We start from the raw sequence: 19,476 nt of genomic DNA on the forward strand, positions 1-19,476 counted from the left end.
AGGTATGATGTAATTAAATATGCGCTGATTTGCATAAACGTAAGATCAAATCTGAACATTGGACAAAGCCAGTTTAAATTTTTTTCTTTTCATTTTGTTGACATAAGAGATGAAAAGTATTTTAGAGAGGGAATTATGGATAGCCTATCTCATTTAGTTATTCAGTAAATCAGAAAATACTATACCAGCCTTTAAAAAATCAATTTTCGCCATGTCTTTTGGAATAAAATGTCATGTAAATCAGGCTAAGAATTATATATCAACAAACCCCTCTGCAAAATACTTCTAAACATGGTTAGGTATAAGACTGAAACGTTTGGTGTATGTAGATGCTTGTGAAGTGGAGATTTTGTTCTCCGAGTGAGAGAGGAAACTCATCCATATCCGCCTTATATTCAACACATTGGACAAGAAAGGCTTAATATACAAAATTGCCCAAGGGATATCACCGGGCACCCTCTTAAATCTTAAAGAGGTACACCTACTCTACTAGATTCAGCAAAAAAAAAAAAACTTTAACCGACAAAACCAGGTCTGACCCCATGGCTCCCTGACTACACTGTACACAGTACTCTAGTAGAATAATATCATTTAGACCTAACAGACAGAGGAGGGCGCCAGAGATCAGCAAACGGAAAGCACATGTACACGTCACAAGACTTTTTGGCACACCGCGGGACATTTTGAGTGTTTCAATCTGACCAGAGACGGTTTATAAATTGACTTTGATCTGACCTAAAGGAAGCAGAACGAGCCAAATCTTCGAAGTTAAAATGGCAAGTAGCTTAGTCAATATTAACATTACTTCGTTGTTATGGCGTGTCATTGTTCATAATCGGCAAATTGGAGTGGTAGAGACTAAATTCAATGGCATTCTGAGCACAGCTAACGTTATCGATGTTCGCTAGTTCTGTGCAGAGGGTTGCTGTTAACTAGCGTAACTGAGGCAGCATATAGATAGCTAACCAACTTTAGCTGCCAAAACGACTTGCTGTATCTACAATATCCACTACTTAAGTTGATGTTAGCAGTATCTACTTAGTTCGATGTATTGACGTTACTTCACTGTTTTTCTTCTCACTGGATTGACATATTAGCATCGTTAGGTAGCCGAACGTTAGCTAGTTAATGTAGCCAACAAACTTACTTGTCAAACAAGGCGTGTCGTTATTCAGGTTAAAGCAGAGACACTTATGATTTTGGTTAAATTAAGCAAAATATGACATCGGCTACATGTTACGTTTGTTAAAAATGTTGAATGCTTATTGCAATCTTAGTTTTGTGCAGAGAACATTACAGTAACGAAATACATTTTAAAAAATCCCATAATTCAGTGGGTGACCAGTTCCCGTAGTGTAGTGGTTATCACGTTCGCCTAACACGCGAAAGGTCCTCGGTTCGAAACCGGGCGGGAACACGTTTTCTTGCTGATGAACTGTTGCTTAGTTCAGGACGTGCACAAAGTGGAAGGCAAACGGAGATGAGACTTGACGTGAACGCACGGTGCAAGTACTGTGTTGTGTTGGAGGGAGGCGAACTCATGATGTTTGTGCACCTGTGCACCAGACAATTATCTGGAAAATTATCTTGCTAAGGGAGTACATTATTATACAGACAGGAATTCCATTTACCTAACCACAGCATCGGTTTGAAGCAATTATTGCATATACAGACTATTATTTTACAGTCGTTTGTTTGAAGACACAGACAACGACACTGAAAAATTGAACAATTGCACCCCATAGTGGAGAAAGTTGGTATTGGTCTGTCATAAATATGTTGCCTGGTCTGTTTTGTGAGTGTTGATATTATTCTTCAGTCAAAGAAAAAGGGCCTAAGTCTGGAGGAGAAGCGCAGTCGCATGATGGAGATCTTCTTTGAGACTGTGAGTATTTGGCCTTTGCATTGTTTTATTGATGTATTGTATTGCATTGCTGTGTTGTTGTGTTGTGTTGTGTTGTTGTGTTGTGCAGGGTTTTTCAAAGTGGGTGCCATGACACATGCTCAGGGGTGCTGTGGAATAGTCCAAGGCTTGATAATATATTGACATATTTTGATATATAAAAAAGAAATTAGCCATAATAATTTCAAAATAGAGTTGTGATAGAGGTACAGATGTTTTATGCACTTTAGTTGAAGGTCAGTTCCTGATAGGCTTATTTTGTTCATATTCTGTTCACTCGTTCTATTTAATAAGTTAGATTAAAGAGAAAAATGAGTTAAACCTCACCTTCTCATAGTAATGCTTATAATAAAAGCAGTTATGACCTATCCAACATATCACAAGGTTAAATAAAATGGCATGGAAGTTCAAATAATGCACTTGTAAGGGAGGTTGGGAGTTGCAAGTAAAAAAAAAAGCAAAACCAAATAGCGGTGCTGTGGATGGAGAGCGGTGTGTTTAGTGGTGCCGTGCGCCAGAAAGGTTTGGGAACCACTGGTGTAGTGGGTATAATAATATGTGATGGCATGGGCGATATTTAAAACTATACCCCAATATATTGTGATGTTTTGGCAATAATAATATACATGACAATACAAACAACAGGTTTATTCTCAGGCACAAAACATGTCACCTTTCAGTGCAAATACAGAAATTTGGCTAAAACGTGATCCTGACCATCATCAGCAATGAACTACTCTTCATCGTCTACAGTTTGAAACTTGCACTCAGTTGAGCTTGTTCTCAATTTACATGTGAGCTGCCCACTTGCAGCACATACCGTATAAGCATAGTATCAATTATGTAATTAATAACACAATATGACAAATTGTTATCATGGGGAGGAATTCTACCGTTATGTTGATAATGATGGGATACTTTCCAACCCTAAGTGTCTAGCCTCCTTACGTACAGTTTTGGCAATGCTGCTTGATTTTTATGTTTAATGTTTAATACATACATGTTGTTGCGCAGGGACATTTTACTGCAGAAAGAGAGGTCCTTGGATTGAGAACAGGCAGTTATAATCCCTTTTTCTCCTAACAAGTTACACTTCTTCAGCCTCCCTCTTATTACTTAAGCCCATGTGTTGGCAGAAGTAGTTGTAACAGTACAAACTTTGGCTGTTAAGTCCCTTTAGTAGACCTTTGTAAGTACTCACTCTCACTTAAGTAAGTTGAGCTGAAAGAAAAGCTATTAATTAGACATTTCCAGCACATGAGGTCACAAAGGTGAAGTAGCCAGCAGGTCTGCTGCTAGAAGAGCTCTGCTTTGGTAATACATTCCAACATGAAAAGACCATGCGGTGGCCAATTAAGCAGTCCACTAAACAGACTATGCAAAGATACATCACTTTCTTAAGAAAAAGATGTACAACACAGATCAACACAGTACAGCACACATTTTTAAAGAATTAAAAGTCACACTGCTTTTTATAATTAAAAAGCCTTTAATTTAGGTGGGCTTACACGTTGCGACAGCTTGTGTCTTCATCAGAGCATACAGGTTTCATGTTTCATTACTGACATTGATCTCTTTCTCAACCATTTGTTTTCTTTTCCCTTCTCCATCCTTTTGAGAGAGAGATATGGATTTACTTCCATCTCTCCAGACTTCCAGCCGAGTGCTGAAAGTGTCTTTGCATCTGTGCTTTTATCTAGTTGACAAAAAGGGTCATTTTGTCATCTTGTGTATTTTGTGTATGTTGTGTATGTTGTGTGTTTGTACTAGGATATTTATGTTCTTGTTCAGCTATTGAAATTTGTCAGTTGCAGTACCTCCCGTGGACGGATATTTATGACATTTTGTGTGCAATGCATGCAAAGACTATGGCATTGAGTCAGCTTCTCAAGTTCTCTAGTCTAAACCTTTACATCTCAACATATTGGCACATCCAGGTGTTGAGATGGCAAAATATTTTGCAGCGTCCCCTATTTAAAAGAAGACATGCATCTAAGAATGTGGTATGATGCAGCACATGGAATTTAATTTGCTCTGAACCTTATTCACGTCGCAAGATATCAGCAGAAAGATGTTTTGGCTGCTGAGTTTTGATTGACCGTTGGCGGCCATGTTGATAAGTGAGTAAAGGAAATTGTGGTCAAAATTACTCCAAGACAACTGGTGTGAGACTGCAGCTTTATTCTCAATACGGTTACCCACAGGAAATGTCAAGTAACAATCCCACACATTTGTGGGCGAAGCAAGTTCTTATACCCTTAACACACAAGGGATATCATGAGAAACGTCCCACCCCAACAATCATCCATCCATCCATCCATTAGCATTAATAGAAATGAGGATTGTTCAAAACCCCTTAAAGGGACACTGCAGTTTGGCCAATTTCTTCGCAGGTTTCTCTGCAGAGCTCCCCCTACAGCTTCAGTGTATGTATTTTGCAACACTCCTCAATCGGCCAGTCTGCCATTATGTCTTCTCCTGTTCCTTCAACAACGGTTTACTCGCTTTCTGCTTATTTTCGTTGGCTCTGCATGATAAATCAGAGAAACTCCATCACTACCTTGTTGTTGTCGGTGCCTGGGAGAAAGCGGGACAGCCACCATTTAACCCCCAAAAATTCAGCGTTCAGCGTTCAGCACTATTCAAATGTTGTCACATTTTCACATTTTGTAAATAAGCAAGAGTTTAGAATATCAACAATCATTGAGCAACCAAGGGGAGATCATGCAAGAGTTCCAGTTTACGAGAAGAGAATGGAGAGAAGTTGAAGTGTGCTTTATTTTCTTTGGAAATTGCATCACCATGTGGCCATCATTTGCAGAATGTGCCTTATTTAGCTGTTGCTGTTTTTATGCTGGAATTCGGGAGTGTACCATCATGATGTCCACTTTAAAACATATTGGGTTTGTCTGTACAGCTTTTTTTGTCTGTTCTTTGTCCCCTTACAGAGAGATGTTTTTGTTCTTTGTCCCCTTACAGAAAGATGTGTATCAGCTGAAGGACATTGAGAAGATCGCCCCAAAACAGAAAGGAATCAGTGAGTATCAGATCTAGCATTGGGCGTTGACTCCAGGGGTTCACTGGGTTGCTGCATTTTAAGCTGTGAGAGTATTTATTGGCCATGCCTAACGTATGTCCAGGAGCAGGCATCAGCTTCAGCAGTGTCATGCCAACAATAAGAGACTTTGTGAATGTATCTTCTGATCAGCAATATGTTTTAGCCAGTTGTTAGAAGTTTTTACAGGGGAAACATATGAAGTGGAATTAATTTTTGTTTTTGATTCAATTTCACTGCGTAAATATGACTTTCTCCTTCTTGGCAGAACAGTTTGTTTTTTTCCCCACTAAAGGAAATACACAAACTCAGCCTTTATTGGGAATGAACTGCCCCCTGACCCTTTAAAAGGCCTGTCTCACACGTGTATAATTTGTCTGTGTTTAGGAACAAGCATTCCAGGCATGTTTAACGTGTTTGCACATAATTTTCTTCCCATGAACACCCGAGTCCACGCCATCCCATAGCAAACTCTGATTGGCTGAGAGCCCCAATGGCAAAGGCAGCATGGGTCAACAGTGCCATGGCAACCAAGTCCTCCAGGGTGCGATTACATCTTTATATAGCTTGTAGGGAGACAGTGAGCACAGCCAATGATAATAACTCAAAGAACTTCAATTCACTTAAGCAAAATTAACCCCCCAGTTTGTGGCTTAGCAACACTTCAGCCTTGTAATCGTAAACACCACATGTTTACTGTGAAGAGAAACCTACCATATTTAAACATGGATGGATGGGTGAAACTGCATCAGTACACAGTCATGAGAGGAGCTTAGCTGAAAACAACAGCGGCCCTGTATGTGTTTGGAGCTGAACCTAGGCAGGGTCTATGCCTTGCACGTCATCTTAATTGTGAGAAATCTGACCCGGGTGCTTGTGGCAGACAATTAAAAGCACATGTTCTAGGCCCAGGTTCCACTCTGTGGTGGTGATTTAGTAACAGAGGGGCAGACGTAGGGGTGTTTTTAGAGGTTGGGGGGGGCATCAGTGGGTTTCTTGCAGAGCTCTGTCACACAGTGAATCTATACAAAACACAGGCCTGAAGCAATGTGTGGCATTTTGTTTAAAAATAACTTTATGGCTCTGGGCTTCTCTCACAACAAAAAAAAACATGCATATGATAGTGAGTTGCAACTTACCCATGAAGTTGCATTTGCCCAAGGAGAGAGATGCACTTGGGCATCAACTCCGTCCTGTTTGCTTCTGGCTGTCCGATGGCTTTCAGGTCTATGACCAAGACAAGAGCACCAGTGTCACTCTCTCCACCAACCACTAAACCTTATTACTGCAGCTCCGCGGCGGCCACAGTGCATGACTCGCCATACTTCAGATGTTAGCCATAGGGCTGGGCCATATACAGAATATACTCAACACATCACAGTTTGATGTGTGTGACATACATTAAGGTGTTATATCGCAAATATCGACTAAAGCCATGCAAAAAGAGAAGTGCGTTAACAGTCTATCCCGAAGAGTGGACAGGCAGAGGGGGCTTTCAAATAAGGCAGGGAGAGAGGAAGAGGGAGTGATACATCCAAATAATAGACCCAGATGAATGCTCTGCAATCGGCTAAAATAAATCAATTGATATACCCTATTTAGATGTGTTGAATTTTTTGCGTACACACTTTTCCCTATGAGAAATTGTCATAGTGGAATTCTGGCAAGAATATACAGTACAGTGTGTGTGTGTGTGTCACACATATATACATACATACATGCATACATACACACACACATATTATATATTATGAAATCACCGCTCTCTTGCTTTGAATGAACTGAATGTTGTTCACGTTGGATGATTCAATGTGTGATGGTTACTCGTAGTGATTGCTAAATTTTATTGCTGTAAAATGTGTTTTTGAAAAATGTTTTAACCTTGTTGTATGTCGCTTTGGTTAAAAAGCATCAGCCAAATGTAATGTAATGACATGCAATAGTCCCACTTGGGACATCCTGAGAGATGGCCACTTGTGGGGTATATCTTGTCAAATCAGACATTAATAAATGATCCCACCAGACCTACCTGTTGTATGAAATCATGTGTATGTGGTCCTAAGCGCCCATGTCGGTGAAGGATGTACTGCAGAGCTTGGTGGATGACAACATGGTGGACTGTGAGCGAGTGGGCACCTCTAACTACTACTGGGCATTCCCCAGCAAAGCTGTGAATGTGCGCAAGCGGAGGATTGATGAACTGGAGAAACAGGTGATGTCATCTTGTCTCCCTGTCTGACACCGAATTCACTGCAAGGAATATTATGATGCATTTCTCAGATTTGCTCCCAGTTTGGGCTCACTCCCATAATCTGTGCATATCTCTTGCATGAGCTGAACTTGAAATTCATTTATAATGATGAATGAGGTTTCATTAAGTGGGAAGAAAATGGTTGCATGCCAGCAGTTCGCATAAAGACCATGTTCTTTAGGCACATTACATCTGAATATACGTTTATCCAATTCCTGCCCAAGCTCAGAATGATTGTATGTAAAAATCCTGCATCATAGAGGGATGGAGAATGTTTTTCAGGTTGGGTTGGCGAATTAAGGTGCAATTAGAATGACAGACAACAAGCTGGCGCTCTTCTTTCTGTTGCCATGGCAACAGCAGTAATGGCTGTGGATTAGGGATGTGTGGGCTCCAGAACTTGTTGCATGGATTTGTGATCTATGGGATTTGCTAACTTTATTCATGTTGTGACATTCTCACATGATGACGGCTAAAACACTGTGTGTTAACTCGTATTTTCTCTGCCACAGCATGAAGAAGGGAAACAAAAGAAGATAGCCCTGCAGCATGCTGTGGACAAAGCTAAAGTGGGACGCCCGGACACAGTGAGTGCTTTTAAAGCCCCCTTGAAAGGAGATGCTCAGTGGTACAGGACTGGGTGGGGGTGGGGTGGCTCATGTCAGTTTTCATCAGCAGAAATGTTCACCTGTCTCAACAGGATATTTTATGATTAGAAATATTTTTTTTATATTTCATTGAAGATGTTCTTGCACTGTGTTTCCTGACACTTTCTGTGTGCGATTCTTGCATGTCTTCTAGCGTTATCTATCCACTAGACAAGTGCTATTTATGTCATTCATGTCTCATGCTATTAATTTGTTTTACCATCGATTGATTGTCCTTTTCAAATGATAAATTGCTGTTGATGTTTTCTTAATGAAAAAGCCACGGTCATGGGTTGTGCAGCAACTGGCATGATATTCTCAGATTTGATTAATCTGTCCATTCTTTGATTAGTTTGATCGATAACATGTCAGAAAAGAGAAGACATGTTGATCAGTTTTTTTCCAGAGCCCAAATGTATGCCCCTCAAATGCCCTGTTTTGTCCACACATCACTTTGCCATCGTAGCAGTAACAGTAGCTGAAAATGTTCACATGTAAAGGCTGCAATCAGAGGATTTTGAGGTATTTTCTTTAAAAAAATGACAAACCGATTAACTGGTTGCCCAAGTTGTCAATTCATTTAATACTTGCCAACTAATGGGTTAATTGGTGCAGCCCTAGTCACTAGTGTTGTCGGAGTATATGGTGTGATATTTGGACATAATAATCTGAAGAGTAGTTCTTCTCTTGGAATTGGTCTATGTACAATGACTAATTACTTGAGTTTCATCACATTTTGAATCCCCTCAATAATTCACTCGTGCAGAATAGTCCTTGGTTCCTCATTCTGCCTTAGGTGATTCCCCTGAGGGGGGGTTTTAATTAAGTGAAGGTTTGACACGTTGACAAATGAATAACACGACGTCTAAAGACATGTCGCCATTCCTCAAAATGTGAAGCATGCCAAACCAGCTCACCAGCTTCATCTGAACGCCTTGCACTCGGCTAGTTATCATGTCGCACTGCACTTCCTGATCACCACCTGCCACTGACTGGCACCAGTTAGGGGTGTTTGTGACCGTCTTGTGATGTGTGTGTGTGTGTGTGTATTTTTTTGTTTTTTAAAGGAGGAGAGGGCTGCCCTACACCAGGAGCTAAAGGACCTGAGAGAGCAGAAGGCCCAGCTGAAGGCCGAGCTGGAGAAGTACAGAGAGTGTGACCCGGAAGTCGTTGAGGGCATGCGTGAGTAACTAACCGCTGTAGAGAGGCATCTCCATATGCTCCATCTCGTGCCGCCCTTATCAGTCCTATGAGCACACGGGAGCGGTTCATGGTTTAACACCATAGAGAGACATTAAATGTTGGGCCACCCATGGAAAGACACACAAGCACTTGGGGTTTAATGGACCAACTGCATGCCCTTGAGTTTTTAAGTTGGCGGCATGCGTGTTGTGTAGGTGGCTCCAAAGCAGACCGTCTACTCCAGTTTCACTGCTGCCAGTCAGTATATACGGTCTCTGCCTGCCGACCATAAGTCCTCCAGCAGCACATAGCGCCCAGCTGCCCCTGACCTTGGAGCCGGTGCCCCTCACAGGCTAGATTAACAGTTTGTCACAGCTCAGCCCCTTCCCCTTTCACAGCTGATTTACTGACCAGTATTTTTACCGCTGTCCTGACCAGCACAGCCTGGGAGCTGTAAGCCAGGGGAGAGCCCTAGTGTTTGTGTTTGTGTCCGTGCGGGCTTTCTTCCTTGGTGCTGACGGGCAGCTAATCCCACACAGTAAATGGTTCGTTCACAAGTTTTCGACTGCCCATTCTGTGGAGATGAATCTGGGGAGTGTCAGTCTGTGTTGGTGCAGTGGCTATTAAATACTGCCATTTTGGTGGATGAAGATTAACTTCACAGGATTTACACACAGGAGTTGCCATAGGAGAAGTACTTGTTTTCATTTCTCCTTGTAGGCTTCAGTGTGTAGCTATGAGTACAGTCAGAAAGTCCCTCCTGCAGTAAAAGTAATGGAGAGCGAAATTGGGGGAAAACCTATTCCTCTGGTCCTAATGGAGTTGTTTACTCTGGCCTTCCATGCAGTGTTATGGTTTGACGAGTGTGAGGCTATGTATTTGTGACTGCTTGTAGGTCACATAAATGTTAAATTTAGCCGGCGGGGACCCTCTTGAGTGTCCTCCTCCTGTCGCTAAGGAAGATCTAATTTCTCACACACCTCTGGAAAACCTGCACCCTAAAGCTCACAGCAGACATGTGCGTGTGTGTGTGTGTGTGTGTGTGTTTGCGTACCTGCCTTGGCGTGACATGTGACACACACAGCTGAATGCCGTGTCCTGCTGTGTGGACCGTCACAGCTTGACTGGCCTGCTCAGCGATGTGACTGATTCAGAGGAGCAGCGTCACCACGGCTATCAGCGCTGGGGGGATCTCCGCGTGTGTGTGGACAGGGGCCAAGATCCACTTCTCATCACCTTCGCTCCCATCCAGCAGCTGCTGCCATGGGGCTGCCTACCACTGTCACACAATCATGCCAACAGCTTCGGACATAATCTTCTCCGGTTCACAAACTTGACCAACTGCTAAGCACAGGTCAGGAAACACTCATTTAATCACAGGCAGAGTCACAAGTTGGCAGTGTGTGTTTGCTTTTTTATAGATTTCTGGTGAGGCTTGACCCAGCTTGTCTCAGGATAACACTCAGTCCTTGCTCAGCAGTGCTATTGTCTTTAGGTTTGCCAGAGTTTTACACCAAGGTTGAGTTACCCAGTAACCCAAATTGTATGTAGTATTCCGGGGCCTGTAAATACTTGCTCGTAATATTTGCCTATAAATGCTTCCTCAGAGTCTGTCCTGAAGTCCTGTTCAGCAGTATATTCAATCACTTTTGATGTAGATACTGTAAGCCATAATTCCGGTTATGCTGGTGCAGCATGTCTGCTCTTGTGTTACTTTCATAAAACAGTCAATCAGTACCAGAAGATGAGTAGTTGCTGATGCTTGGACTGAGACATTGCTCAGATCATAGTTATGTATTCTTGAGACTAGCCAAGTTCTCTTTCCTCACAAGTTGTATTGTATGTTTTATGTTAGCGTCAGGTGGAGTATATGAAGGGTGTGGTCCATTATATCATTCTTGCTAAGGTTGTCCATGGTAGGCTGCCTGTGGGTGTTCAGACCAATACTGAAGCTTTGGGAACCACCTGGAACACTCAGACCCTAATGGAGCATTTGGGTGGAGTGTTAATGGCACTCTAGTCTAAATCACCCAATCAACATGGCTTTGAATAAAGTTAGAGCAATGCCTTCCTCGTCCACCCAGAAACAAAGTGATGCCAAGTTAGGTGTCTGCTAAAGGCCCTGAATTAGGGTAGCCTGCACTGCCCTTAGGCCAAGCAGGAGTCCTCTGGCGGGAGGCTGGGTGTTGAGTTTCACTGAGAGCATATTGCTCTGCCATCTTTCCAGCTCAGGCTGTGTCAAGAGCTTAATGGACGAAGGGCTGTGATTGAAGCCTGCTTTGCAGTGGAAGTGGCTGATGACTCTGGATTGATGAGCTGCTTGTTGCTCTTGAGAAGGAGATGCATTCAGGCACACCGACACGACCTGCCTGAAATATTCATGCATATGACTGGGTAGATTAAGTGCAACAGAAATAGTTACAGTCGTCATCATCATACCCAAACAAATTCTGTTAAATGTGTGTTTTATAACAGTCCTAAAATGTATTTCTTGTATGTATGTAGGTAGGTAGGTATGTACAGTGCTCAGCATAAGTGAATAAACCCATGCCAAAGTTGACTAAAAAGATTATTGAAAAATGTATCTTTTGAAAATTGATCTTCATTAAAAAAGAAAAGAAACCCCCCCCCCGAAAAATCTAACCTTCAAGGACACCAATTTTCTTTGTCAATGAATAATGTATTGTAAATACAGGATCTTCTGCCTCCTGATAAGAGTTCCCTTGGCCTTTGGAATTTAAATAGCCCACATCACATATCCTTCACCATATCTCACGATTGGCAAGGGGTACTTTCCATAAGATCATCTCTCAATGCAGATCAAACCAGCTATTTGGCTAGCTGAAATAAAACCATGCCAATGGTACCTAGAGATTGGCATGTTGCTTTTTTATTATTGTTAAGTTAGCCTAATAGCTGGTTTGATTTTCTTTGGGAGATGAACTTATGTAAAGGATCCCATGCCAACCTATAGGTATGATGAAGGGTATGTGATGATATGGGGCTACTTTAATTCCAAAGGCCAAGGGAACTTTATCAGGGTACACAGGATCCTGGATCTATTAAAAAACTTTAAATGTCATGATATGCCTAAAGGTTGTATATAATGTGCAATGCATAGTGTATCCTATTAACCATTTAAGATTGTGTAGACTGTAGATGATGTGTAGCTGTGATTTTCAAGATCGTCTTCAGGCAAAACGTTTTCTCTGTTCTCCACAGGCAAAGAAAACATTACTGCTAAAGAGGCTGTGTCTAGGTGGACAGGTAAGCTTCACCTTGCAGATGCCCCTCCCTCTGATTCACATTTTTCAGGTAGCTGGGTGCATGTTCTGCAGTCTTAAAGGAAGAAAATCCATTGCATTTGATCTCTTTGGCAATAGCTTTGCCTGACGCACAGATTACAATACAGTGCCACTACAGTACATCCTCGTAGTGGCGTAGATTCACATTTACAAACGTCAGACCACAGAGTTCAAATCTGGTTAGGAACCTTGTTCTGTGAAAACAAGCTGACTACGGAAAAACGCTACATAGTGAAATGGTCGATATGCCATTAATTCTATTTAAAGCAAGTTTCAGTGTAGGTTATTAGCCTCTCCCCTTCTTTGCAATTCTTTTTTTATAACTTGATTGACTTTGTTTCAGTCAGTCTTTGGTTTTCTGCAGGCTATATGAATATAAGGCTATTTTTGAGTTCCTTTTGATCGGTTTGTGTGCTTTCTCGTTCAGGAGTTTAGTCATTTGGTTATTCATTGATAAATATAACACTGTGTGAATGATTTGAATACCAGTGTGTGCTCGTTTTCAATGGTGTACCTTGGAATTCTATGCACATTGCAGGTTGCATGTGTCGCCTGCTGTGTACTAAATTCACGGATGCGGTTGTCAGTTAAATTCTTGTTGTGCACCAAAGGAAGCGAAGACTAACAGTTAGTGTGAGAAAAAGCATGTGTGGCGTGACGTCATGTGAGAGCTGTCAACTGTGTGTCTCATGTTCAGTGTGTGATGGTGTGATGGCCCTGCTCTGCTTATGATTTGTTCTTGGTTAAAATCACTTGTCCTAAATCCAAAATGCTTCCTAACAACGGATGATACGTTTCGAGGGATAAGCTCTTTGCCCTCTGCTGTGCCAGCCATTTGATTTTTTGATTCGACTGTCTCTTATCTGATGTATATTACTCTTTTTTAATGCAATGTTACTCGTCCACAGCGAATCCAGGAAACGTCAGGCTGTGTGGTGCAGGGAACAGCTGTGATTGGCACATGCAGGCCCATGGTCAGACAGGTTTAGGGAGCAATTTGTTTGTTTTGCAGCAGAGCACTCCTTTTTAATATTGATTGGTCGTGTTTAGCCAAAATCATGAGCGAGATTAAAATGTGATTAATTGTGCAGCTCAAATGCATAGCTACGAGCTTCATCAGCCACCTGCTCCGGAGTTCTGACTCAGTGCTATGCATCTGATGATGATAGAAGGGCTGCTTAATGCATTGTTGTGGACTGCAGTGGCATTGCAATAGGTCTGCTAATGAGTGGGCAGGAATGGAACTGGGGGGGAGCAGGCTGGCAGTATGTAAAAGATATGGGGGGTGGAATGTATGGTGATGGAGGTGGTAAAGAGAGAAGGGAATGGAGTAGGACCCGACATCTTTCCTGTATGTCAGGCCAATAGTTGATGCGGTCACATAGCTGCCATTCACTCGTATGCTTTATGTTTAGTGATAATAATAATATAATAACAACCATTATTATAATAATTATTATAACTACTACTGTTGTTATGTAGCTGTTTTATGTTGACTGAGTGTATTAGAAGAATATAGTAGAATGTGTGTTATGATGGCGTTATTTCTTATACCACTAACCCCAAGTGTTGTATTGTTCATGAACCAGAATGAACAGAGAAATGCCACATGAAAGCAACATATTAGCATAAAGGTGATATCTGAGGCAACTTTTTAAGCACTTTGTTGAGGATCTTTACAATTTGTCTACTGATGAAGTTTTATAGAAAAAAAAAAACATTGGTAATGTGCCTGAACAAAATGTGTTCCAAAAGTTATGACAGTGAGTGGTTCCAGGGTCACAGAAAGGAAGACTGTTTTGTATTTACCAAAGCAGCATTTGAGTTTAAGTTATCTGGTTTTGGCACGAAGCCTGACTGTACATACACAAGCCCACTCACACAAGCCCTTTCTCACTTGCACTCTCTCTTGCCCTCATACTTGTGCACACACATGGGTGTACATACACAGTACACTCATGAAGTTCAGTGGCATGGTAAGGTGCTTAAAGTGAATGGCCTGTAATGGTTATAAAATCAAGACACTCACCTCAGGCCTGTCTCAAGGGAGGTGAAACTTCACAGCTCTGTCCTTACAGAACATAGTGTTTTTACTCTTTAAAGATTGCTGTACAGAACTGTTTAATTAAGCTCATTTCATTGTCTGATATATTTTATTTTGTGCACTGCTATACAAAGTTGTTTTTTGTTATGATCTGATCAGATCAGTGTTTTTCATAATGTTTGTGTTGTTCTCTAGATAATGTTTTCGCCATTAAATCGTGGGCCAAGAGAAAATTTGCGTTTGAGGACAGCCGAATTGACAAAGCATTCGGAATACCTGAGGACTTTGATTACATGGATTAACCGCCATTCGTCTTCTCTCCACAACCACGAGCCCATCCACCTGAGTCCTGAGAGGAAACTTAGAGATCATCACTTACTAGAGACGCAACTCCACGATGCCTTAACTCTGTTGTCGGCCTTGTCCCTCTTTTTCCGAGTTGCCACAGTAGATCATGCCCTGCCATCTGATGTGTGCAGTTGAGGGTCACAGCTGGAAATGAGATTAACGTGGAACTGGAGAAGGTGCTATACCAACTCCTGGCTGCCCCCTGCCTCTCTGATCCTTTCTCAGATGGAACCTGACTGTTGGGACACCTGTTGGTGTGAAAAGCGAGCCTGTGCCCTGACGAGAATGGAAATACGGAAGACAGGCCTATCTGGATTTTGGTTTATTGAATGTTCCTCAAAATGTATGGAGGAATGTCCAGATGGGTTAAATTGGTTGGGCATTTTTGGAGGGAAAATAAAAAGCAAAGCTACAGAGATAAAGCACAATGTCTGTGGTGCAATGCCTCAAGGTGCGTTCTCATTAGCATTTACACAAGTAAAGGTCTGCTGCTGCTTGCTCCGTTTAAGAGTTTGAGAGTCAACAAGCCCCACCCATTATAGATGGATCAAACTAGCATACATTCTGTTTGACATCTAAATGAATGCTGTAGTTATGCCCCATGACTGAAATTCCAATCTTCTTCATGCTGAACAAATAAGCAATCATTTTTGTATTCAATTTTTTTTGGTTCCGCTTAGTCTAATAAATGCAATGTGTCTACAATTGAGTGTATGTATGAAGAATCATTTGGTGTGAATTGTGTGTTTCTTTGCACTGTTAAGCATACCTGACCACCCGCCACTAATGCTGAGGTACCACAACTAAAGCTGATGCACAAGGCAACCTCTCGAGCAGTGTTACTGACCAACGTTATTCTTTTGTTTTGTTATTGTGTTGTTCTGCATGTTTTGATGCATATGTGATGACAATCACCATGCACACAACAACTATCCCTTAATGGATGTGCTGTATTTAAAGCAACAATTTGTATGGTTCCTTCATGTTGAAGGGAAAGTCAGATGAACGGATATGTTGATCCCACATTAGCTTGCCTGCCTGCCTGTGCCTTTCACCAGAATAAAGGAATAAATTTATAAAATCAAGAGGTCTATAAACATGCTTTATGATAGACAATTCCTTTTCTGATAATGCCATGCACAATGTCTCTACAAGTAGCGCCTCTTCTCAGAGTCCCCCTACAGGCCAATGCCCCATTTTGAAATGTTAAAATTCTTGGATCTGGATTTGCTCCATCATTTCATGGGTTCCTTCTTTGACCCAAGCTCTATCTTCAGCAAGTTTCACGAGTAGTAACAATTGTTAGTGTCTTGTGTAATCCTGCAGACAGATGATCAAACCAAATTGAGGGCATTGCTCTTTGATAATAATGAATTGTTGTACTCATTGTGCAAGTGCCACCATGTGCTTATTCTGGGTTAAGATTGCTTATCAATTCAGTCTGGACGTTCATGAAAAAGAGAGAAAGTCCTAATCTCAGGTAGCCTTCTGCAGCCATATGCAAATTTTGCAGATAGTTCCTCTTGACATTACTGACGGTGTCCAATTTCAAATATGAAGTAGGCGGGGGAGAATAGACTTTTTGAATTGGTTGATAATCGCTGGTCCAAGACAAAAACATAAGTGGCACATCATAACTTGCCTTTCAGTGTAGATAACAAATACTTCCCAAATGTTTCTTTTGTAGTCCATTGTAGAACTATATAGGTAAATATTTCCCATTTAAACACGTGTGGGGGTCAGTCAGTGAGTAAATCTATGCCAAATATATTTTCTATTGTTTCAGCGCCAGCGGCACACGTGCAGACATCGGCCTGTCCTTATAGACGGCGCCCACTCTGCTGCGCTAGGAGGAGGGCGAGGTATAGTATAGCCTGCGAGGGTGTGTGAGGGTGAATGAGAGAAAGAGAGAAAGAGAAAGCAGCTCGCTACTAGCGGACATACGGTAGGCTGCTAACTGAACATAGCAGCATGGCGGGGCAAAGGGACTTCCAACAAGGCAGCCACTGCCACAGAAAAACGTGGATTAATATACTACTTGGGATCCTACAGCTGTTATTATCCTGCCTTCAACATGGAGGTGCTCAACTGTCAGGTCTGAGTTGGAGCTATTCTGTTTTTCTGACAACGTTAAACTGATTGCGAAAATGTCGGAGAGAACTGAATGCTTGAAATCTGTCATGCACCAAGTCGAGCTGCGAAAACTGGGAAGCCACTCTGATTCTGTAACAGTAACTAGGTTGAGTTTAAAGTTAAGAATTTAAAATAGTTATTACAAATCGCACGTTTACTGTTGTAACTTACTTGGTACTCCATTAGCATCAGTTATACATTTAGCTTTCATTTCGACCTGGCCGTTTTCTGTTGAGTTTCCTGTGTAACATGCAGCCTATTTCAGGGCATTCTCGTCTCTGAACAGTCAATCTTAACTATTGTCGTAGAGAAATGTCATTGACATGTCCAACAGTATTATTACTTACATGGAAAGTCGGGTGAGATACTAAGTATGTCGTTAATTTAAGTTATAGGTGTACTTTTTGTGGGTATACTGACTGTAATTTTGCTAGCAAAACTAGCGTTCTCGGAATCAGTCTAGATAGGTGAAAGCCACACGCCTTTGTCATCCTTGAGCAGCCCAAGCTACACGTAAACGTGCTCATCATATTTACAGATCATGTGCATCGATAAACTCATTCTTGACACACACCACGTTAAAATCTCCCATTACCAAGGACTGGTACTATGTTCAGGCTATACCGTGTTATACCCATGTGTTTACATTGTATTCTTTCTTCCTTGCTTGTTTGTATTAAGCCCTTACTCCAGTGCCCAGCGTGGTGGAGGTATTGCAGGCAGAAGATGTGGACTTTTTGGTCCCTACACAGGTATGTGGATAAAACAAAAAGTCCTAACTTACAGTGCTGATCTAATTTAAAAGCTGCGAGTCAATAAAACGGCACACGCATCCGATGCGCAGTGACATCACACAATCTCATTGTTGACTGCCTTTCCCGTGGCACATGTAGCTGCTAGAATGGAAGCGTAAAGGGCAACATTTTGTATCCATGTTTGCCGAAGCAAAGACTGTTCTGTCTGAAGTGTACAGTTTAAATGATTCGCTATCACATTTGTTGAGAGGGGTGTCTTGAGCAATAGGTTTTACATGTTATGGTTTCGACTGTGGAGAATAAATTAGTCCGAGGCGGGAATTCGGGGGTATGTCCATATGGACATTGCAGTCACCAGACTTGCATTAGTTACATTGACAATCAATGCGGGGAGTCATCGTCATTTTGGACACTTCTTGTAGGCCTACACAAATCAGAAAAGGATATTTTGTACAATAATTGACTCTCACTGGCTACTGCGTGTTTTTGTTGTTTTCACACGGCTGTAAGTTTAGTGCCAGTCGAGGTAGCACCTGTGAGTTGAAGAATCGTTTGGTTTTTTTGTAGCTTTGTTGCAATGAACTGAGAGGTATATACTACTGGTTCGTTCTGCGGTCAAAGACACAGGTGTGCAGACGAGCAAGATAATCTCACAGGTTTGTCAATAGTGTTTCCACACCCACCCGACAGAGGTTTGCAGACTATCACTACGCAGTCCCACAAGTTTGTCAGATGTGTTTAAGCCCAGTCGATAAAGTCTCGTTAAAAGGATCATATTGGGTGACAGGGATCTGTGTTTACGACGTGGTATAGGGCGCGTCACTCTGACTGAGATGTCAAGCATAGCTGACCTGAATAGACAGATACCGAACTTGTTGTGCACCTTGATATTTGTTATTTTAGGCAGATATAGCTGGCATACTGGCTGTGTGCTTGTGTGTGATCACAGATATGATCCTGAATTATGTATCGACTGCCTGTGACTTTGGTGAGGAAAGGAAGGACATTCGTCCACCAGTCAAGAAATAAGTCTGAAGAAGTAAACACGTCTTCCCTCTTGTTTTACTTCAGAGAAGGAGGGGCATTCTCTAAGATAGACCTGTTAGCCGTTGAAACATTATGTACTTTTTGCTTGTCACAGCTTGGGAAAGATCCAATTGAAATTTGAGCTCAACAGCCAATCAAGTCACACCTCCTTTTTGTACTCTAGAAGCAATATGTTGATTGGCTGGAATTGTCTATGACTTGGTCAGCACTGTTAAAAATCTAGTTATGTGTATGAATACAGATTTATTTATGTGAAGCTAGAGGACTGAGAAACAATTTCCTGAATTTGACAAACAGCCAATTGGATTATAATTCACACCTTGAAGTCACTTTATGTGGCCATCATCTGACTGACATGACATTTACAATCCATAGTCTGCGATGCTGCAAATACCCCATCTCCCCACGATGTCTCAACACACAGAGTTTGCATTTAGAAAGTACAAAAAATATGTTTACAGTTAACAGGCGATGAATATTGGGGATGTCTTGACCGTACATATGCAGTATGAAATTAATTTAGTGAAGCTTTTTGCCAACTGTAAGACATCTCAAGATTACAAGATGAGTAAGTGCCTGGGTATATTCCGTTCAGAGTGACCTAGTGGCATGTTCTACCGCCATCCCCCATATTGCCATATTGTTATTGGTGTAGCCTATAGGGATACGTAGCCTTTATTCATAAGGAGTTATGTTGTTATTGATGTAGCCTATAGGGATACGTAGCCTGTATTCATAAGGAGTTATGTTGTTATTGATGTAGCCTATAGGGATACGTAGCCTTTATTCATAAGGAGTTATGTTGT

At 41.6% G+C, this 19,476-nt stretch overlaps 2 protein-coding genes and 1 non-coding gene across 3 annotated transcripts in view; all 3 read left to right on the forward strand.

Moving 5' to 3' along the window:
* Positions 1-1,344: 1,344 nt before the first annotated feature.
* trnav-aac (transfer RNA valine (anticodon AAC)) lies at positions 1,345-1,417 on the forward strand. Its single transcript has one exon. It is a non-coding gene; the product is annotated as a tRNA-Val (tRNA).
* Positions 1,418-1,480: 63 nt separating this feature from the next.
* Positions 1,481-15,444, forward strand: mnd1 (meiotic nuclear divisions 1 homolog (S. cerevisiae)). The gene is made up of 8 exons (XM_062530836.1): positions 1,481-1,492; positions 1,820-1,885; positions 4,883-4,940; positions 7,022-7,170; positions 7,722-7,796; positions 8,924-9,038; positions 12,261-12,305; positions 14,583-15,444. Exons 1-8 carry the CDS (start codon positions 1,481-1,483, stop codon positions 14,687-14,689), a joined length of 627 nt encoding a protein of 208 aa, XP_062386820.1. The 3' UTR covers positions 14,690-15,444.
* A 1,153-nt stretch (positions 15,445-16,597) lies between these two features.
* Positions 16,598-19,476, forward strand: part of tmem131l (transmembrane 131 like) — a 37,732-nt gene continuing 34,853 nt past the window's right edge. The window contains exons 1-2 of the mRNA XM_062517610.1: positions 16,598-16,830; positions 17,550-17,620. Of these exons, the coding sequence (XP_062373594.1) occupies positions 16,707-16,830; positions 17,550-17,620 (195 nt within the window). The 5' untranslated portion in view covers positions 16,598-16,706. The remainder of the gene's footprint in view (positions 16,831-17,549; positions 17,621-19,476) is intronic.

The sequence above is a fragment of the Sardina pilchardus genome, chromosome 2 (assembly GCF_963854185.1).
Source record: "Sardina pilchardus chromosome 2, fSarPil1.1, whole genome shotgun sequence".
Classification (NCBI taxonomy): Eukaryota; Metazoa; Chordata; class Actinopteri; order Clupeiformes; family Clupeidae; genus Sardina; species Sardina pilchardus.